This window comes from Fundulus heteroclitus, chromosome 20 (genome assembly GCF_011125445.2).
Source record: "Fundulus heteroclitus isolate FHET01 chromosome 20, MU-UCD_Fhet_4.1, whole genome shotgun sequence".
In the NCBI taxonomy this organism is placed as follows: domain Eukaryota; kingdom Metazoa; phylum Chordata; class Actinopteri; order Cyprinodontiformes; family Fundulidae; genus Fundulus; species Fundulus heteroclitus.
The window spans coordinates 21,806,600-21,828,515 of NC_046380.1; the positions used below are offsets into that span (position 1 = coordinate 21,806,600).

A 21,916-nucleotide genomic window follows, 5' to 3' on the forward strand; every position below is an offset into this window, starting at 1 on the left:
CAGTCCGCTATGCGTCACGACGCGCACCTGTGGGGAGGGGAGGTGTTGCGTTTAAGTACAGAACTAAAACGTAAAAATCTAATAACATTTAATTAAACAACATAATATATATATATATATATATATATATATATATATATATATATATATATATATATATATATATATATATATATATATATGAAAGTTACAGAAAGGATTACCCTAATATGTTAGTGATTTCTAGAGTTTTTGCATGCTATGAAGTAAGGCTGAACGATAATTCAATAACTATATATATATATATATATATATATATATATATATATATATATATATATATATATATATATATATCGATAGACGTATATCGATGATAGAAAAAAAGAATTCAATAGAATAGTAATTTTCCTTCCTTTTGCATTGTAGTCATGTAGATTAATATAACAATTTAATCCATTAAATCCTCCCAACCAATCACAAACGCAGACCCAAGAATGCTCCGCCCCTTCAAAGAGTTCAGGGAGCACGCGTTCTTTTTTTTTCTTTTTTAAAAACTTGCAGTTTGGGTATAAAGTTGTTTGAATAAAGGGTTGAGTTTGAATTCAGTGTTTGTGTTTTCTGTATTGAAAAATAGGTAGCTTAACAACAGCATAAAATGGTCAAGGTTGCAATTAAAATATATGTTTTGATTTTTTTTTATAATTATCGATATCAATCAATATGATTTTTATTTTATTGATATGGTTTTTTTCTATACCATCCAGCCCTACTATGAAGACTGTTTGTAATGAATTAGCATTTACTTAAAAACAGGTGAAATCCTGATGCTAGAATTTAACTCTTTTTTTTTTTTTGGTTGATATTTGTGTTGACTTTTAAAAAGAGGTTTTTAAAATAACATTTTTTTTTAATCAATCTAATGACTTTTGGGGGGTTTTCTGTGTCTATTGTACACATAAAAGCATGCAGCAAAACAAGACAGCCTTTCCCTGACAGGTAACTTTACAAAACACACAAGCAGAGACACACAATGACACAAAACCTTTTAAAATAAGTGCAACAATGCTTTATAATAATAATAATAATACCAGCAGCCTTTTAGCATGTGCTAAATGGCAGCAGTTCTCAACGGACATAAAGAGGGTCTGAGGAGTGACCAACAATGATCTGTTCATGCTTTGAGGACACATTGACATTAGAGTTCTCAGATTTTCAATTATCCTCTTCATGGTCCTGTTTTGCTGTCATACTGCAGCCAGAGTACCACTGAAGCACCACTGCAGATGTCCAACTACGACTCACCGAACAACAGCTCACAATGAGGAGAGGATGCAGGAAGGCAGCAATGTTTGTTTCAGTTTTCTCATAGATCTATACGCTGAAGACTTTTATGTTGTTAACTCTGCCAAATGCTTGTTCGCTGATGCTGAAGAGGCGTGTGCTCAGGTTGTAACATCTGGACACTGATGATCATCTCCTTCATTTTGTCCATGTTGACCAACCAGGCTGCTGTCTATACACCAGTTCCCTGTTTCTTTAACATCCTCCATGCACTTTGGTTCTTCAGTTCCATGAATTAGTTCCACTGCGCATCTTTCGCAAATTTACTGATCAGGGTTTATTGATCATGTGGGGATGCACAGTTGTGTGTTATCAGTGTTGACAGCAAAGAACTGAGTACACAGCCCGGAGAGATCTCAATGCATCTCAGTGGATGGAGGCAAAAAACTTTCTCATGATATTCTAACTATATGACCAGCACCTATAGTGTTTTAGTCCTGACATTTTTCTCCTCAGGACCCACATCTTTTTGTTTTGCATTGGTCTGATGAAGGGCAGAGTGCTTGAATTGTCTCCTTCATCCCATGCAACGGTGCAATGAAAAGAGCCAGGAATGGAAGCCAGCAGTGTTTGAACTTTTTTTCATCACATAATTTTTTTTTTAAATCTTCAAATTGGTTGTTTAAAGAAATGTTTGAGGAGAAAACGAACGGGGTGTCTTCAGGCAGAGGCTTCTCCAGATCTGCTGTAAGACAGACAGGAGATCCTTCCTGCCGGCAGCATCTACAACAACTCATTGAAGGAACCCGTATGAGTTACACCAGCATTTAATTTCCCGTTGGTATTGATAAAGTATTTTTTTAATTGAACTGAAAGGGAAAGATTAATTCCAAATGCCCTGAAAACACAACAGCAAATAGATATGAGGAGTTCACTAAATATACAAAAAATTGCCATTAAGCTGATTCGATATTATACATTATTTAATTATTTTTTTTATTTACAAATACCACATTATTAATAAATATTAAAGTAAATAATCATAATTTGATGATTTAAAAAATCATGTTCTATACAACATAAACAAATATCAACTATATGAACATAAACATCTCATTTCACATTCATGCAGTATGTCCATTTTTAATTTGCTCTCCTTGCGGATCATGTGAACTAAAACAAATTCACATCAGGAAGGACTCAAGCAGTGCAGACTCTGTGAGAAGATCGATGTTACAATGACTGGCCTTCACTACAGATATGCAAAGTTTCCAAGTCAAAATTAGAATCTTAGAAGTTGAATAGTTACCCTCGTGGGAAACAATCTCCTGCAACAGTTTTACAAGATCTGAAAAAGATCTGATTATTTTTGCATTTGTAAAGACAACGAACCTAAAGATCTGTGACGTCGTCGTCAGACCAGTCATTTTGAAGCATCACTACCGAGAGGGTTCCTCCCATCGGTTCAGCAGCTGGAGATCCAATCCTGCTGTTAAAATCTGGTGTGGCATTTACTGACTGTGCCGGCTCCTTGGCCTGGAAATGGTCTAAGGATGCAGATATGGACTCCGTATCTAACATCCACCCGTAGCCCACATAGGCTGGAGGGAAGGTGGTTGGTCCGCTCTCGCCATTTGCGCTCAAACTCTGCGTCCAAGAGGGAGGGGGCGGCGTGAAGACGGCTCCGGCTCCATGCTGCCCGTGATAAAGGGCGTTGTCGATGCTGAGCCTGAGGTTGATGGGAGACGGGGGCTTCATGTCAAACTCTATAAGCGAGAGAACACATTCTCGCTCACCAACTCTCTGCCACAGCAACGTGGTCTGAGAGTCGCAGCTGTTGCCGCTGCTGACAGGGTCGGAACTGTAGTCCAGTTTAGAGGGAGCATGTTTACCATCATGCATTGCATTGCTGCCGACGCCACATCTAGACATGTTGTGCTTTGCGAAGTTATTTGGCATCAAGTCTTCCAGGGATTTCTCTGACTTTTTCATCGGGCCTCTCTGCACGATGGCCAGGAATGTATGCCAGAAGCTTTTCCTTTCTGCCTTTTTAGAGATGTTATCCCTACCCTGTGAATGATTGCCTCTTGCGTGGCCTTTAGATGGTGTCCAGAAGATCCACGATCCAAGAAAAAGGATAGAGAATCCCCATGCTAGCTCAAGTATTCTGGCCCAGAACTGACTGAGCCACCAACCCCAACTGAAGCGCCTCCAGTTCCCCAGGAGCCCATAAAGCCAGAGAAGACTATACATCTGAAGGCCGCAACACAGCACACCGAGGAAGGCGCAGACGGCGGTTACTCGCTTCCCGAGCCGCTCTGTTCTCTGAGAGGGAACCCACTGAGGGACAGCAGATCTGGAGAAGGGCTGTGAATGGGAGAGGGACTTAGAGAGAAGAGCCAGACAGAAAGGAACACCGCAGCAAAGGGTGATGGTCTGCAGCAGAAGAGGAAAAGCCGGGGGCAAGGTTGAAGAGTACAGATCGGCTAAAAGTAAGAAAGCGCAGTGGGATACACCGAGCAATCCAACCACCCGCGGGGACTGCAGCTTTAAAGGGAAAGGTATTACTTTCGGCCCTCGGAGTGTGACTAGAGCGAGGACAACCTGCGCCCACAGAAGAAGCTGCAGAGGAACATTTTGTAATGCCGCCAGTGTGGCATGAGGCAGGATCTGACGGGTGCCGTAAGGGTCGACGAGGAGGAGAGCTGTGCGCAAAGCGCCTGCCATAGTTAGGAAACCATTAGAGAGCGTGAGGGCGTCCCAAAGGGCATGTGGAAGAGTGCACGCTCCAGCCATTCCCAAAACCGCCAGGACTGTAATCAGCAGGAAAAGGCTTGCAGATCCGAAGACATGCAGCTCCCAAGCAAATGCCAGCGTGCGCCTCATGTCATCCCAGAGCAGGCTGGTGCCATTGAAGCTTTTCAAGACGGTGCAGTGCGTGACGCCGAGCACGCAGGGGCTCCCAGGTCCCGGCAGGCTGGGATCAGTCATGAAGGTAAACACACTGGTTTGGACTGGGAATCTGGGATGCTCTTCACCTGAAAGTTAGAGAATATTCCTGAATGTTATGCATGAGAACTAGATAAAGAATCATTTCAACTGGAGACCTTCCCACCACCATTAGTTTGATACATACGCCAACAAACTCCGAGCTCAAATTCAGTGGTAAGAACAGTATTGTATTTGAATGTAAACCTTGCATTTCAAAAGTGTTTGAAGACGAGCAGCTTTAAGTAAATACAGCCCATCCTTAGAGCCACCATATTTATCGGAGCAATGCACCTCTACCACAAAATTTGGGTAAATGTTAATAAAATGTACCAATGACCCAGTATTAGTTTTGGCCATTACTATACAAAGACATTGACAGTGTCCTGCTCACAATGAAGTTTCACTCACTTCAGCATGCTGAGTGCTTGACATGACTGGTTCCAACTTATGGCTGTCCAACCTACTTTGTCAATAACCATGATATTCATTTGACCACTAGGGGAAACAAACTCATGGACCCAAAATCTCCATCTTTAACTAATATTTATGTTTTCCAATTTTGTGAATATACAGTAATCACTTACTTACATTGCATTTTTTTTTTTACTGTAAGACATTAAATCAGACTAAACATTTCCTGATTTAGGTCAGTTAGGGTTACCAAAGCTATTTGTATTTTTTAAATAGCACAGCAACAGCAGACATATTTTTTAAAAGACAGTTTAAATAAATTTCTTTAGTGTTTAGTTGAGTTTTAGTTTAACCTGTATGACTTATGTCAAACATTTTCCTTCCCATTACCAAAGGTATCAAGGTCACCATAGTTTGCTGCCATTTTGGCCCTTTCCTTCATGCTAAACTTTGGTGAGCAAGTCGGGTGTGTTGGCTTTCTCAGTTCTGCTCCCACATTCATCAAAAATGTATTAGTTGAGAGCAAAAGAGTTGTTGTACGAAGCTGATTAAACCTGATTCTGGTTCAGATTTAAATGTCCGATGCCACTGAGATTATGTTTTTGTGACGACCACTTCAAAAACGTTCCCTGTATTTTCTTGAAACCAGGTTGTGACTAATTTAGTGATGTGTTTTGTTGTCCATCTGGAAGACCCACTGGCACAAAAGTATTAACTTCCATTTTTGATGTCTTGAGATGTGTTTTCATAGTTCTTTGCACTATTCTTTCTTACAACTCCTAGCTCCTGCACCACTGTCGCCAGTATCATGTTTTCAATAGCACTAAGCAGAAAAAACATCACAATTAAAAGAAATAAGGACTTTAAAGCATCAGTCTGTAAGTAATTAAACACGTTGTGAATTGAGTTACTGAAATCAATTAACTTTTCAATATTCTAATTTATCAAATATGACTACAGTGTATTTAAATATCTGGTTGTATATTAAACTAGTTAATCATATATTATCAATATATTGTATATTTATATAGAAAATGAATAATATAGGATTATGTGTGTTTAAGATTAGATTAAATTTACCTCTCTGAAAATCCTTATCAACATCCAAAGGGACGTCCTTAGAGATCACAGTGGAGCGAGCGTGTCCTGTAACTGAATCTTTAGCCTTGTCTGCTCCTTGGTTATGAGCTCCTGAGCTGTAGACACTTAGTGCTGGTCTTGTGCTTAATGTGATTTCAGTCCCTGAGAGGTTTTCATTGCCCCCTCGCTTAGACTCCTTTCTGATTGCAGTTTCATTGCTGAGCTCAAGTACGGTCGTGCTTTCAGCGGTGAGTCCACTGCCCTCCAAAAAGCTCTCTGATCCGAACTTAGTCTGAGTGAGGCTTCCGAGTGAACAGAGAGATGCAGTTAGAGCAACAAGGAAAAAAGAAGAGAGCTCCATTTTTGTCTGTGGAGACAAAGAAAAAGGATAGAGGGTTATTTTTCACATCTGTAGGAACATTTCTGAATTATGTCTTTGAAAACATGCTTAAATAAAAGCATATTTCACAAGGATCGGGTGCTTTAAAGGAGACTAATTACCTTGGTGTTGACAGTAAAAGGACTTCAAAGGTTAAAATGAATTCAAGAGTCACGGAGACATCCAAGATGAACGTGTTTTAATCCTGTAATTCCCTGAGTAATCCAGAGGGTTTACACACTACACGGCAGCTGCGGCTGGTTTGACTTAGCAAAAAATATATAGTAATAACAATAATACAGAGAAAGGAGAAAACATAGAAATTCACAATATGAGCCTGTGCCCTTTGAGTTATAAAAGTTGTGTCGATAAAAAATGTATATAACTACATCTGAATTAATTGATCTTTTCTCTGTAACATAAAGAGCTACTTTGACTTTTAGACGCAACATCAGTTGGGACTGTGTTATAAATTTGCACACCTGAAATATTAAGTTGAACCAGATTGAATATTGTGCATCCAAAAACATAAGAAATTTTAGTTGTCCTTTCAGTTCAGCAATTATCATTAAACCCTAATTAAATTTAGTCGTAAAAGCAGAAGGTGAACCTGAATATTGTTGATACATTTCGGTATTCACCTGCCAGAACTAAATAATGTATGAACAAAGAAATCGTTCACAAAGCCGAGATAATAGTTAAAGAGGTACCTGTTGCTCCTGCCGATCTTCTGTGCTCCACTTCAGGACTTCACTGGTTGTACTCCATCTCTATTGCTGCAGGGATACTCATTGATTTCTAACGTGCAGCATAAGCAGCCCGGTGAGCAGAGACACTGAACAGAGGGTTGACGGGCACGCTCGCAGGAGTCTAACCTTTCAAGCTGACATCTTAGTCCTCTTATTGCACCAGCTGCTTACTTGGCCTCTTCCCATCCAAGGATGACCTGAATAACTATATCTGATTGTTACATTTAGTTAAAAAAAAAGATCTATGACAAATCAGCTGAAAGAAGAAACTTTTTTTTTTTGCAAAACACAATTTGCAACTTTTCCTTCATCATTTAAAGCTTGCAGAAGCCTTGCCTGACTTTTTACATCTGTTTGAAGGTAAATCCCTACGAGAAAGGATTACTTTAAGATCCTTGGAGTGGCACCAAGTCACGTGAAGTGATGATGTGAAGCCAAACAGACAGGAGCACATGCAAAAAATCAATTCACGACAACCTGTCTGGTTATTGTTTCAAGTATGAATGAGTAATGTCATGTTTACACCTAAAATGAGCTACAGGGACAGAGAGTCTGTGTGCAGTGTGATAAAGAATTACATAATTAAGCAACGTTAGATCATTAAAAAACTATACAGTGTGTTGAAACTGTAACCGTATACCACTTAAACTTTTTCTCATTATCCAGGTGTTGCCACAGATTTTCCTGTTGGATCCAGGTCTTGTGTTTTGTCCTCAATCATTCCAGTTTGACCCTGGCTGCTTGTGTAGGATCGCTCCCCTGCTGGAATGTGAAGCTGGCTTCTATCTCAAGGCTTTTGCTCTCTTTAAAAGGATTTCTTCATAGATAGTAACCCAGCTATCTGACCAGATTCCCTGTCTCTGTTGAAGAAAAGCATCCCCACAGCATGCCACTGCCCATACCATGTTCCGCAATGAGTTTGGGGTGATGCTGTTGTTCGTTTTCAGCAACACAAAGCAATTTGCATGCAAGCAAAAACCCTAGGCAGAGCATCTTCTCCGGTGATAGCAAATAGGATCTGTCATTGCTTTCTTTCGACTATTAAATTATTTTTGCCAGTCGCTTACAAATAGTTGTCCTGTCAGCAGATGCATAGCTGTGGAGCTCTGCAGCTCCTCCAAAGTTGCCATGGGTCCTTTATCTTTAGTCTTTATGCAGTTCTGCCATAACGCATTTTAGGTTGACAGAGTGAAGAGTGCTTTGAGAGATGTTCAAAGCATAGGATATTGTTTTCTAACCTAACCCCACTTTAAACTTCTGCACAACTTTCCTTCTAATCTCACCCATCTGGTTTGTCTCCGTGATGCCGTTTGTTCACCAATTTTCTCCAGCCATCTTCTGAGGAATCCTGGATCTGTACTGAGATTAATTTGCACACAGGTGGACTTTACTACTGAGGGCATTTCTGGAGGCAAGGGGTTGCGCTGGATTTTTAGCGGCATCCGAGTAAAAGGGCTGAATATGAATAAACACCACCAATGTTTCACCTTGTGTCGGTCTAGCAAATTAAATTAAAATAAAACTACTGAATGCTACACCCACTGATTCTCTTGCTACCATCATGTATAGGCGAGTCCATTATTTGTCAAACCAAACATCCAACGTCCGAAGACCAACAAGATGCTGCTGTACTGTAAGCATATATGCAGGCAATGAGACCAATTCTCTATTGTTTCCTGCTGCTTCTGCTCAGGTAAAAAGCAAGAAATAAATAAATAAAAGATAGACCTTCCCCAGTGCATGCTGGTCCTATCCTAGTGCCTTTACTTACAGAAATGGCCCAATAGTTATTCCTGAGTTACAGAAAGCAACTACAGAAACAGAGAACAATAATACTTATTATTAGCCCTTCAACATAAAGCAAAATATATATATAAAGAAACCCAGGAACACATTTTAACAAAAATTCAAAGTAATAGCAAATAAATAGCCCCAACACGTCACTTCAAAAGAGATCTGGCATATCGCAGACAATCTGAGGGCTGGGTTTAACTCTTAGCTGTCCAGGGAGTGACGGACTCTGCCTATGCGCGGAGCACATCTAGCCCGGTCCACCTTAAGAGCAGCACGGGGCAGTTTGTTGTGGATCGGGCAGGGGGACGCCCTCAGTGGCACATGCCTGGCGCTTTAAGGCAGACTGGGGAAGTTAGTTTTTTTGTTAAAGGCACACACGTTCAAACGTTCACCGGGCCAAACATTGACTGCCGAGGAGAGCACTTTAAGTCTGACTTAGTCTGTAAATCCGTTTTTATTTGTTTCTGGTTGATTTTATTTATTTATTTTTGTCACACAAGCTTTCATGAACACTGTTGTATAAGACGGTGTTAGAAATTAAATATAAAGAAGGAAATCGCTTATTTGTTTTTATATGTTGTATTTTGGGCATGTGCGTGCGTCTTGTTGTTAACACGCGCTCTCCTGCATTGCATGAGATTTCGCCGTCATCCTTTTTTTATTATTATTATTGACTCACTCGTGTATTAAAACATATATAGTTCTCTGTAATTGCATCACGCTGTACTTTGATCACCATGAGGTTTTTAAATTTCAGTTTTTTAAATGGACACGCTGCTGGTTCGGGTCCCAGGACGGGAGCCCCAGTTCTAGAGTGAGCGGCAGACCCGCTGGCTGCCGATTGACTCTCGTTGATTTCGGGGCCTTCACTTCCGACATTTCCCTGCTGTCTGGACAGCCTGCGACGGTGGGTGTTCCGAGGAGACGTGCCGTAGATTAACACAGAAATGTTTCCCGGGAGTCCGATCGGTGCTCCGCTGCGGGGCTGAAACTCGGGCAGATCAGCCCCCCCCTACACACAGAAACCCAGCCTGTAAAATAAGAAGACGTCAGAGACTCTTCGCCCCGCTTCGCTGCTGCAGTTACATTTTTTTTTTGTATCGCGGTGGAATCACAGCCCTTATTTGCGGGATTTCGCGGCTGCTTTACACGGCGCTATGTAGCGCGGCAGATGGCACGCTTGTGGTAGCTGCTAGACGTTTATCGGCTTTTTTTTTTAGTTTTAAACGCCGTGCCTTGGCGGAAAGAAGAGGATTTCGTTTTATTTAAGGTAGCATGACAGGATCCTGCGCGGCGTCGAGCTAGCTGGCTAGCATTTAGCTCGGCGGCTAGCTAGCGCCCTGTTGTTGCTATGAATGGGGGGCTGCTTCGGAGCCCGTTCTGGCGCAAACGTTGCCACTTAAATGTATAATGTTTGATAATATTTGTATTTGTGTTGAACCGTGTCCATTAAGTCAAACATTGGCTTGCCAGAGCACTCTCCATATGGGATGGCACTTGCTAGGATGAAGCTAGCATGCTAACAGCTAGCTTAAACGTTAAAACAGTTGATCGCCAATTAAGTAAAATCAGTCATACCCCTATTTAAGCTAATCGGGTCGTTGCTTCATAAACATTTGAACTAAAGCGACCTAATGGTTACATGTGATCGTGTGTATTGAGGCAATCTGATCGTAAAGTTTCCCGTGGGGGGGGACACAAAAAAAAAGTTACATTTAGCGCATTAGCCTCAGTCATTTGTTTCCCCCAAACTGTGCAACGTTCCCACGCAGGATTTTACAGTTTTATTTATTCTATTTATTTAGATGCTTCTCAAAGCAGTGATCACTACGAAGCTGTTTTATTTTTAATTGCCACGGAAGTACGCGGAACTGCAAATGAGATTCGTGTATGTTGTCATATATTTAAAAAAAATATATGAATAATCAAAACAAGTGTCTTTTCAGGTGAAGTGACGATGAACGAGCAGGAGGGTGGGGTGGTCTCCTATGACGAATATGTGCGGCAGAAGGCCCGGACTGTGCCTCAACATAGGATGAAGGAGTTCCTGGAGTCCCTTGCTAAGGGCCCAGAGGTGCTGCAGGAGTTCAACCAGCAGGGGGGAGGAGAAGGAGGAGCGGCCACCACCACCACCACCATGGTGTACCAGCAGCAGGAGGCCAACTGTGTCTACACAGACAGCACGGAGGTGGCTGGATCTCTCCTGGAGCTGGCCTGCCCGGTGAGACTTTGCCATCGCCGTACTGGCGGCTGTCAGAGGAGATCCTTCTGTAGTTGTCGTTTGTAAAATGGAAAATACAGAAGAATGAACAGCGCGACCACAATACTGACTTTTAGCTTAATGCTTATTGTTTCTATTGCCCTGCACTCTCAGCGAAATCACGCTTTGCTTTCCAAATAGGTGTCAATTCTGCTAAGAGTTAACGCCTATATCATGTGTATCGTTTTTCTTCTTTACAGCAGGTTGATTATGTGCCTGTCCAAGATGGATCGGTGTCTGTATGATCGGTATAAAAACCTGTTCCCTCGCCGTAGTAGCACCTTTCGGATTACTGCTCAGCTACGCAACTAAAAAGCCCTCTTTGCTCTTCATTTTGTCATTCACACGGTAAAAGTTGATTGATATTCAGTGAGATCGCAGAGCCGCGAGGAGCATGGTGTACATACAGAACCCGAATCTGCTTTATCCGGCGAGTTTGCGGGAACAGACGAGGAACAGCAATGTGTAATGAGAAGAGTTTACGGGGAAATGTAAGAACAGGGGCAGAATGTACAAGAGTTGTTTTTTTTTTTTTTTACATGGCTTGGTACGTCTGACATGAAAAAATATGCGTAGCGTAAGTGTCGGGTGTTCCCATCGATCCTTATAACTTGTTTTTGGATTTTTGACCCTCTTGTAGGTTTGCTAAATGCTTGTTTAACGCTTCCTTTAATTTCTCAAAATCTTTATTGAAGAAACAACAAGCCACTGTCGCTCTATGAGCAAAAAAGTGTCAGACGTCCAAACATCCAGTGGTTTATTACTACATTGAAGCTGCGTCTACTGGTTAAAATAACATAGGCCCACACATTTAACTGGTTCCTTTAAGGAAAACAAAAATACAACCTGACTGAAACACAAAGTTTAACAAATTCTAATGAATTAAAACCATGAAAGGATAAACGACTCCTGCAACATTCTCATCACGGAAACGTCTGCATCAGTTTTCTTTTTCTTCTTACTTTTTTTCAGATCAGATGGACACTAGAGGTGTACTGATGATCTGCTGTCTTCTTTAGCTTGGCTTCTTATCAGATTTCTGAACCTGTTAATGGTTCCACCAACCTGCTTTAAAACTACGGGGTGCCCGATCTTTTAAACGAGCTTCCTCTCGAGCTGCGTTGCGATGGCAGTTTGTCTGATAGTTTAGCAGAAACGTCAATGCCAAGCAGTTGGCGGCATAAAGCCGTTTCCTATCTACTCTAGTTTGTGATTTGCATTGCCTTGATGTTCATCAGTAAGCCTGCTTTAGTATAACGAAGGTATGTCTGTGATGTGTATATATTGAAGCTACAAAAAAAAAAAAAAAATTTTTGCCTAAAGTTAATGTCTGCATCAGAGTAGTGAATCTAATTGGGCTCTCGTTGTGCCCAGCCAATCACAGAGAGGGCTGCAGGAACGCCACCTGGAAGGAAAAGGATCTGCTTTACTGTAAAGTTCCTTTTGTAATTAGACAAGTTGACGATTTAATCCACTTCGACAAAGTCTAGTTGCGTCTGAAGGAAGGTAATCCCAGAGCATGATGCTGCCGCCACCAGGTTTCACTGGTTTTTGTGGCTTTTTTGAGTGGTGTGTATAAATTTCTGCTAAACCTACTTGAACTGAGGCCGAAGTTCAAGTTGGGCTTCATCAGACCAAAACATGCTCAGTGAGGGTTTGAGAGTTTATAGGCAGGCCTGGGTGTTTTTTTTTTCTTCCTTTGCGAGGAAATGCTTCTGTGTGTCAGTTTGAACCACTTTGGTTTCAGCTTAAAGATGCAAATGTCAAGAAAATGTTAGTAGGAAAAGCAAACTTTATAGTTAATCAGACTCTTGAATTATTAGTTATGCAAGAAGAATAAATACAGGAATTTAATCATGTGTGCATACTTCTCCAATTAGGTTATTGCAGCTTTTTTTAACATTTATATTTTTTATTTTTGTAATAGTTTACTGTTTTTTCCATAAGGCGCACTTAAAATCCTTATATTTTCTCATAAATTGATGCGTTTTATATGTGGACAAAGACACACGTAGACACTGTGCGCCGTAGTTTTATTCTCATAAATACAGCTGGAAGCTCACTTTATAGGTGGAAAACATTCTGACTTGATTCATGCTGGTCTCATTTTTAAAAATGACAAAACTATATTCTCCTGCTGTGCTCCTTCAGAAATGGTGTCTTTTTATTTCTCTTTACAGGTCCAGGTGACCTCAACAGAGATCTCCCCCCAAATGTCTGTACATCAGGGCTCTGAACAGCAGCTCCAAGTGCAGGTGCGTGTACACGTTTTAATTATTTAAAAAAAAAAAAATTTAATGCAATTGGTACATACGCCTTATGACAACAAAAAAAGTTCCAGCAGACCAACGCATTGACAAGTTAAACGTGCTCTCGGCGTAGTTTATTAATGATTGAAGATTTCCAGTGACAATTTAACGGCTAAATCAGCGGCATAGTTGGCTTGCATTGTTCTTTGATCAGTTATTTTTGGCCCGTTTTACTGTGGGACTGTAAATGTGTAACTATCTAAAGCTTATATTGCAAAACTACTCAGTTATGCAAACATTTTAAGATTTGGTGTCAAATAAGAGTTTCTCAGCAAAACATTGTTTATACTTTGTCCTGTTAAATTTACTTTTCTTTTGAAATTTCATCAAGTACGCAGCAGTAAAAGGTTTTGTATAAGTTGCCATAATTAACTCTTGTCCATAGTGGTTTTATGGTTTTTGTTTTCAATTCATTTTTATTTTTTTATTGTTGTCAGACTGGGGCTGGGCGATATGGATTAAAAAAATAAACCTCCGATTTTATCATACCAAATCCGATTAATCGATTTTTTTTCCTCCTTTTGTTTCATAAAAAGAAATTAAAGAAATTATTTTAAAACCTTGCTTTTTATGTCAAGTATTTTGTCAGGGAGTTGACCTGAATTCAAATTGCAACTAAAAACAAGCTGTAAAACAAGCTGTAAAACAAGATGGTAGCCGTGCCATTATAAACAATGAAAATATAACAAAACATTTGCTGCTAGTGGTATTACACATTGAGCTAAGAACAGGCTTCACTGCACTTGTGAACTTCAAACTAAGTTAAAAAAAAAAGTAAATAAGGAAATGAAGTACCTCGTATTATGGTAAAAAAAAGTTCCCACTTAACAATATTTTGACAATATATTTGCCTAAACATATATTCAGCATCACATGCTGTTCTCTTCATGGAAACCCAACGAGTGTATTGGCAAAATAAAATCCAGATTTTCCAAAAATGAAATCTTAAAGAATTGTAAATTCGAATTAATCGATTAAATCGATTTATCGCCCAGCCCTATGTCAGCTCATATTTTTTTTTCTTCCTGTCTTTTGCACAAATATTGTTCTCTTCTGTTAGAATTAAATCAGCCTCAGAGGATCGCGCATCCATTTATTCAACTTAATTCGTCAATTAGTGTAATCAGTGGTGGGTCTTTAACTCTCTGTGGCAGGTCCAGATCCAGGAGCAGCCAGGCCAAACGGTCGGCCAGGTCCTGCAGGTGGCCTCCCCGTCTCAGCAGGAGCTGCAGGGAATCTCTACAGCCCAGCTGGTGCAGCAGGCCGAGCTCACAGAGGAGCAGCAGCAGCAGGTACAGCACCCCCCCCCCACGCCTGTCGTGCGTCTGCGAATGTGATGTGTTGCCGTTTTCTGAGCCCGCTGTGTTTTCCAGATTCAGGCTCAGCTGATTGCCGCCGTGGCTGGAGGTCAGCAGATCCAGCTGTCGAGCGGTGAACAAATCCAGCTCCAAGGAACCCAGCATATTCAGCTGCCGGGGGGGCAGCAGATCCAGCTGCAGGCTGGCCAACAGATCCAGCTGCAGGCTGGCCAGCAGATCCAGATCCAGACCATAGAGGCGATGTCTCCTTCCCAACAGCAGGAGTCTCCGAGGGAGGGGGAGAGGCGGCCGGGCGCCGTGGCGACCGTTCTCCAGCCGGCTAAGAAGCGCAAGGTGGATGTCCCCCTCGCCGTTTCCTACGCCGTGCCGCAGGGCCAGCAAGTGGCCACGGTTCTGACCATCCCCCAGGGGCAGCAGCAGAGCTACGTGTCCCTGCGGCCCGACCTGCTCACCGTGGACAGCGCTCAGCTCTACAGCACCACGGGAACCATCACGGGCCCCACGGGCGAGACGTGGACCATCCCCGTGTACTCCACCCCGCAGCAGCAGGGCGTGACGCACATCGCCATACCGCAGGACGCCTACAGCACGGTTCAGGTCACGACCAGCAACGGCAAGGACAAGGCGGCGTCTGCGTCGAGGTCCGCAGACGGCCAGGCGGCGTCCACCGCGACCCAGGAGGAGATAGTGCAGACGCTGCTGCCCGCGCAGTTCATGAACGGGAACCTCCACATCCCTCTGGCCGTGCAGACCGTAGGAGGGACGTACAACACTACGCAGTCGGTGCACATATGGGACCCCAGCCAGCAGCAGAGCCAGGGCGACGAGGGCCAAGAGCAGCAGCTCCACCTGCAGGTCAGGACGCCGTTCGTACGGCCACGCCCACGCATGAGCAGCGTAACAGTCCCGATACCTAAACTTATTCATTTAACGTAAACGTTATCTAGTCTGTGTGTTTTATCAGATTACCTGATCTTTCCCGGGAAGTCACTGTAAAGTCTGTCGTCCCGTTGAACACAGGGCCAAGTAGAGACGGAGGCTGATGCCGAACCGCCTGCAGAGATTCTGGTTCCCATCTCCCTGAAGCCAGAGGAGGGTCTGGAAGTGTGGCGCTATTGGGCCGCGAAGAAAAACGCTGAACTGAGCAAGCAGGAGCAGACAAAACTTGCACCCATAGGACGTAAGTAGACTGGGGGGGATGTTTTGAGATTTGTGTGTTGCAATAAGCTCGAGTAAAAGCAGCAGTTTCACTTGATGACCTTAACGATGATGTAGAGCGTGACGTAACGGCTTTCATTTAAAGCCACAGTCCAGACTTTTCTGTAAAGTGAAACGAAGTATTGTTGTCGCCTATAGAGCATCATCTCATGGTCAGTTTTTCTATCCTCTGTGCTTAGTGGCTGTAAATATAAGTGTAAGGAAACTAAGCACTGCAAATCTATACTTTATTCAAGCTTTTTTTTTATTATCAGGGTATATGTGTGAGTTTAAAAATAAAACGGCTAGCCAACCAGCTCCCAGCTTGTCAATTGTAGCTCTAAGTGATGAATGGAGCTCCTTTTAAATACCATAATCCCAGTCTTTTTCCTTTTTCTTTTTTATTCTTTTTTTCTCTCTTTTTGACAACTGGAAATATTTTCAAACCAAACTGGTATTTTTGTATTTTTTTGCAACTATGAGAAAGTCATATTGTCCCAACTTGGCACTACGCTGTGCTCCACGCGCCTGGCTAACTTTTTCTCTCTTTTCCATTTAAGACTCGCTGCTTTATAAGTGTAACTATTAGAGTAGCGACTGCAACCATGCACCACAGCTGCAACAATAACTGTAATAACTTATGTGCAATAAGCTATTTAAACAAGGTGCTATAATCCGTGCATTAAGACTGTGCAATAATCCTGTATAAACTGTATAAACTGTGCAATAAGCCTGTGCAATAGTCCTGTATAAACTATAATAACATATGTGCAATAACATATTTATACATAGGAGTGTACAGAATTGTATATTGTATATAGCTGTATAACTGTATCTAACTGATTCTACTTACCTACTTTGACACCTTCTTCTGACTTTTGACTATTGAGCCGATGGGACAAGTGAATTTCTCCACTGTGAGATGAATAAAGCTTATCTTACTCTTACTGTACACTGCAAAAAGGGAACCAAAATTAAGTAAATTATTCTTGAAATTAGTGCATTTTTTTACTTGATTTGAGCAGGTAAATTAGATGATTTGCCAACGGAATAAGATTTTTGCGCTTAAAGTAGGAACAATTCATCTCCATCTTATTTCAAGTGCAGCATATCTAATTATCTTATTTTAGGGGTGAAACTACTAATCCCATTGGCAAATGGTCTTATTTAACTGCTCAAATCCATGAAAAATAGACTAATTTCTAGAAAATTTTACTTGCTTTTAGTTCCCTTTTTGCAGTGTAAGGGGAGATTTTAGCGACTTTGAAACCATGATTGCTTTTTTTAAACAGCTCAGTGTACCTTGATACTGACAGCTGGCCCACGTCTAGAATTGGGTTTAGACCAGGATTATGTCTTTACTTTGTTTGCATTGCTGCTGATTTCCGTCGTATTGAGAGAAGCCGCCTCTAACCCTTGTCTTTCACGTGATCTGATGTGTTCAGGCCGGCAGCCTCTGCGTTTCCAGGAGGACTTGGTGTCCAGCGCGGTCGCAGAGCTAAACTTGGGACTCTCCTTGATGACTCAAGAGGCTCGGGGGGCAGATGACGAAGAGCTGGCGCCTGATGTTCTCTATTATGTGTTCCTGTGTATACAGAAGGTTAGCGTCTCCAGCCTTAAGCCCAAAAAAAAACAAGATTCCAGCGTTTTTGTTTGAACGTCTTGGGTGAATATTTTACTGTATTTCTTATTCTTTTTGTAGTATCTGTATGAAAATGGACGTGTGGATGATATCTTCTCTGATCCATACTACACGCGCTTCTGTGAGAGTCTACACAAGCTCTTGCTGGACTGGAAACCCAGCATCCATCCTTTAGGTAAGGATGACTGGTTCAGTTCTTGTTTAATGTGTAAAATATCTTTATATCATAATTTTTTTTTTCCCGTACTTAGGTTATATCATTCCAAGTCATGTGACCGAGGAGATGCTGTGGGAGTGTAAACAGCTCGGTGCTCATTCTCCGGCCACATTACTTACGACACTAATGTATTTCAACACTAAGTGAGTAATCGCCAGTGGAGGACTCGAATTCGCCCCTCAGTAACAGGTTTTTTTTAAAGCGCAGTGTTTCGTTGGCAGGTATTTCCGGCTGATAACGCCTGAGCACCACATGAAGGTGGCTTTCTCAAAGGTGTTGAGACACTCCAGGAAGAATCCCACTAATGCCAAGGACAAGGCAACCAGTATTCGCCTTCTGAAAGTGCAAAGCCAACACAGCTCCGGACAAAAAGGTGCTTAAGCAGGAATTTGGATTTAAAAAAAAAAAACAACTTCATATGCAGATTTTGTCTTTTTCCATTATTTAAAAAGAACCATGAATTTCTTCTAAATATTTTGCTGCTTATAGTAATTTATATCTCGATGAAGACCTTTTTTTTTTTTTTTTTTTTTTTTTTTATTTGGTTTGCATCATCCCAGATCTGAGTTTAGTCTAGCTGGGTTTTTAGGATAAACATTCTTTTAAAGAATTGGGGGGAAAAGGGGGACAGTTTCACTTTGTTTTTGTTTCTAGATCCTATAACTTCTGGGTTTTAAACTGGACCCAAGTTTCTTGAAGTTGGGTTTGCTTTAGATGACAAATCAGTAAAACTCTTTATTAGGGCGATTTATTTGAATTAAGTGATGTTGATCTAGGGCTGGGGGCGATATATTGAGCAGTTCGCCTCTGTGACGATAAATGGACGATAACACTACTTTGAAAACACGGGTTTATCGAAAATAAACAGCAATTGTTAAACAATCTTTTCCTAAGGATTTCAAACACTTTTGAAAAAAATAAATAGATAAAAACTAGACAAATAAAGTCATTGATCGCTCCTGGGAGTGACCAACGACGGCGACTATTGGCTGTCATCACCACCGCGGTGAAGACCCAACACACGACGACAACGTTTCAAATCGTGCTGTTGGATCGCTTGTTTCCCAGAAACTTTCTTGGTTATGAAATTGGAGAAGTCAAAGCAGTCAGTGACCGACAAGGATCAAGAGTCTGAGGATTTAGCTGGAATTGACTGAAATCTTGCTTTTATGTCTACTCTACTAAAGAAAAATACCCCTGGGTTCATCCTATATCAGAGATGAGGAATCAGCATAGAGAATATCATCATTTTAAGGGCGCACTTCGTGGCTGATCCAGATAAATGGCTGTAGTGCCCTTCACGTGTAAAAGCTAAAATTTTCACACGCACAAATTTCGCCGGTCGCTTTGCTGGAGGAGGGCAGAGGCGACTGTCGCCTCATCGCACAAGTTCCATAGGAAATGAATGAGGAGGGAGCGGCCTCGAGCCCACTCTGCAGTGCAGCTACGATAACATAGCAGCGTTGCACACTATTGCTACTTGTTTCTACGTCGTTTTCTCTTTCTACCAACGGCTCTCTTTTTCTGCCCACTATCCTGACGTCTTTAGCCTTTGCTCAACTCTTCAGTCTCGCTCCTGAAGTGTTCAGAACTCGCGCTGAAGGAAATGAAACCGCTTGGGGCTGTGGGAGGGAGGGAGACTGCAGCATAGTGGCTCGCCGGCAGCGGCACTGGATTCACAACACACAACAGCGCTAGAGATAACTAAGAAGGAACAAATACCGATCATTGTGTGTTTACGATCGTTAAAAACCCAAATCGTAATCAAGGTTAATATCCGATTAATCGGCCGGTGTAGGTACCAGATCTGCTCGGGGCCCTGCGCCTTCTGATGACGTCACTATACATGATTGGTTTAACGTTTGCACAATTACGCAAAACATTGTGATTGGTCTGGACAACTTACTAAAGTAATTATAGCAGGGTGTAGGTTTTATTCGAGAGCAGGATTGCGGTTTGTAAACGGACAATTTTACGAATTCTCCATGGGCCTTGCGCCTCCCGATGACGTCACATTATGGCAACGCCACCCAAACAAACTACATTGAGCCCGCGGTCTGCATATGTAACAAATCAATTTTATTTAGTTAATTTAGCGGTTTCTTTTTTTTCTCAAAAGCTTCAGGTTTAAAGATGAACATAGAAAAATGTGAAATCTTAGCAATTCAAAATAATCAACCCACTTTAACTGATTAAAAATGAGGTAAAATATTTAGGTATAGTGATTAACAAGGACCACACTGAAAATGACAGAACAAATATTCAAGCCATTTTACAAAAAAAATCAACAAATATTTGACAGTTGGCTCAATTTTTGGAAGAATATTGTCACAATTTCATCTAGAATAATAAAAAATATGTGATCAGAAAAAAACGACATAGTAATATCAGTAGAAAAGGGAGGAATAAACATTATTGATTTTAAAGTGATGAATGCCGTGATAAAATTAAAAGGCTGCTGACTTTTATTAAAAATGAAGAGTTTATGATTTCTCTTCACAACTTTTTTTTTTTTTTAAATTGGAGGAAGGAAATGTTCTCTTAAGATGTAACTTTGATCCTGCAAAATTACAGATAAAATTGTCAGACTACCACACAAGCATTCCAAAATGATGTTAAAAGTTTTCATGCCTCGATTAAGTTACTGGAAAATAACCGTAAATTAACAAAATAAAATTGATTTGTAACAAACGGAGACCGCGGGCGTAATGTAGTTAGTTTGAGTGGAGTTGCCATATGATTGACATCATCGGGAAGCGCAGGCCTCCCGAGCCGATCTGGTACCTACACCGGCCCTAATGAAAGGACAGATTGTCAGAGAGCCTTTTGCTGCACCTCTGAATGAGACGGCAGCATTGGGCTTTTCGTGGTTTGTAGAAGCCCAACTAGGTGGAGGTTTTGTACACAAATATGAGGAATACTAAAAACTATTTATTTAAAAGTTTGAATTTCCTGACTTTATTCCCTGTCCTAAGCCCAGTTATATCATCCATCCTTTTGTCTCTTGACTAATCCTACTACCATAATAGTCCTGTTCATCCATCCGATGTTCAGTTTATTCAACTATCAGGTTGTCGACTCGCTCTTCCATCATTCATAAGTCTGTCCACTCATCTATCAGTCAGTCACCGTCCACCTAGCAGCCCCTTCCTCCCCCTGGCTCTCATTTTGTTTTGAAATTCTCGCCACTAAACAAAGATCTGCTATAATTTTATATACAATCTTTTACCAATATACTTTAACATGGGCTTAAAACCAACTAGGAAGTGTGGAAATGTTGGATCTGGAAAAAGTGCGGCCTCGTGTTTGAACCCCGTCTCAGTGTGGAACCTGCTGTGTGTGTGTGTGTGGCGACACTTCCAGGAACCGACGACATGTACGAAGAGCAGATCGAAGACCCCGAGAACCCTCTCCGCTGCCCCATTAAACTTTACGACTTTTACCTCTTCAAATGGTGAGCGCCTCTCACGTTCCCAACTCCCCACTGGGATGCCTTGTCTGAAAACCTCCGTCTCAAACTTTTTTGTCTTGCAGCCCCCAAAGCGTCAAAGGACGTAGCGACGCCTACTACATGACGCCCGAGCCCGTCGTGGCGCCGAACAGCCCGATGTGGTACTCGTCTCAGCCGCTCTCGGATCAGCAGGTGGCGCAGATGTTGGCCCGTATCATCGTAGTGAGGGAGATCCAGGAGATCATCGGCACCGCTGCGGCGAGCGTCGGCTAAGACGGGCGGACCGGCTGGACTTGACTATGCAGAACCCATGCAGACTGTACATCGTCTCTAAAGTGGTCAAATAAAGTGGGGCCTCCTCCTGAAACAATCATTTTCATCCGAGCAGAGCGTTCTGATCGCATTTGCTAGTTCCTGAGATATTTTCTCACCCGACGGGCTCAGAAAGTTACTCCTGGAGCTCTTTAACCTTTCTGAACATTGAGTTGCCTGCAGGGTCGCGATACTTTTTGAGCAGAGGTGGATGTTTATTTTTATTTCTCCCCCCCTTCCCTTCCTGTAGACGTCTTATCGACACGATACCAAATTATTCAATCTTTTTAACATCTTACTCTCACGTCTTACTTCTCTCCAACCTCTCGCTACGATAGATTGAACGTCATGATTACAGGGACGATCGCTCGGTTTGTTTTGTATTCTGACTGCAATTTAAACAATGTACGGATATGTTTGAGTCAGATGAATTTGTGCCTTTTTGTCCTTTTTATTTTATTTTTTTTATTTTTAACCTAAGGCTTGTCAGTTTTCAACCGGATTCAATATTTTCTTGTAGTTATTCAGTAGATTTTAAATCA

At 41.7% G+C, this 21,916-nt stretch overlaps 2 protein-coding genes across 3 annotated transcripts; one reads left to right on the plus strand and one right to left on the minus strand.

Annotated features, from left to right (window-relative positions):
• Positions 1-2,372: 2,372 nt before the first annotated feature.
• On the minus strand, positions 2,373-7,096 carry LOC105927150 (proline-rich transmembrane protein 3-like). Its single transcript, XM_036151225.1, has 3 exons — positions 6,835-7,096; positions 5,746-6,112; positions 2,373-4,301 (listed from the first exon to the last, which is right to left on the minus strand). The coding sequence occupies exons 2-3, from the start codon at positions 6,104-6,106 to the stop codon at positions 2,656-2,658; spliced, it is 2,007 nt and encodes a 668-aa protein (XP_036007118.1). The 5' UTR covers positions 6,107-6,112; positions 6,835-7,096; the 3' UTR covers positions 2,373-2,655.
• Positions 7,097-9,424: 2,328 nt separating this feature from the next.
• On the plus strand, positions 9,425-21,795 carry LOC105927158 (glutamine-rich protein 1). Of its 2 annotated transcripts, none has more exons than XM_021317132.2 (12): positions 9,425-9,574; positions 10,614-10,888; positions 13,108-13,182; positions 14,391-14,528; positions 14,610-15,410; positions 15,576-15,735; positions 17,198-17,352; positions 17,455-17,569; positions 17,646-17,754; positions 17,833-17,984; positions 20,975-21,065; positions 21,146-21,795. In XM_021317132.2, the coding sequence occupies exons 2-12, from the start codon at positions 10,625-10,627 to the stop codon at positions 21,333-21,335; spliced, it is 2,250 nt and encodes a 749-aa protein (XP_021172807.2). In that variant the 5' UTR covers positions 9,425-9,574; positions 10,614-10,624; the 3' UTR covers positions 21,336-21,795. The 2 variants fall into 2 exon arrangements, with proteins under 2 accessions (XP_021172807.2, XP_012719248.2); XM_012863794.3 differs by lacking the exon at positions 9,425-9,574 and adding an exon at positions 9,582-9,937.
• The last annotated feature ends 121 nt before the right edge of the window (positions 21,796-21,916 follow it).

Coding starts and splice junctions, on each gene's coding strand:
- LOC105927150 (XM_036151225.1), bottom strand. CDS start 6,106: ATGGAGCTCTCTTCTTTTTTCCTTGTTGCTCTAACTGCATCTCTCTGT. Junction 4,302..5,745: donor TGATAAGGATTTTCAGAGAG/GTAAATTTAATC, acceptor TCTAACTTTCAG/GTGAAGAGCATCCCAGATTC.
- LOC105927158 (XM_021317132.2), top strand. CDS start 10,625: ATGAACGAGCAGGAGGGTGGGGTGGTCTCCTATGACGAATATGTGCGG. Junction 13,183..14,390: donor AACAGCAGCTCCAAGTGCAG/GTGCGTGTACAC, acceptor TCTCTGTGGCAG/GTCCAGATCCAGGAGCAGCC. Junction 14,529..14,609: donor CAGAGGAGCAGCAGCAGCAG/GTACAGCACCCC, acceptor TGTGTTTTCCAG/ATTCAGGCTCAGCTGATTGC.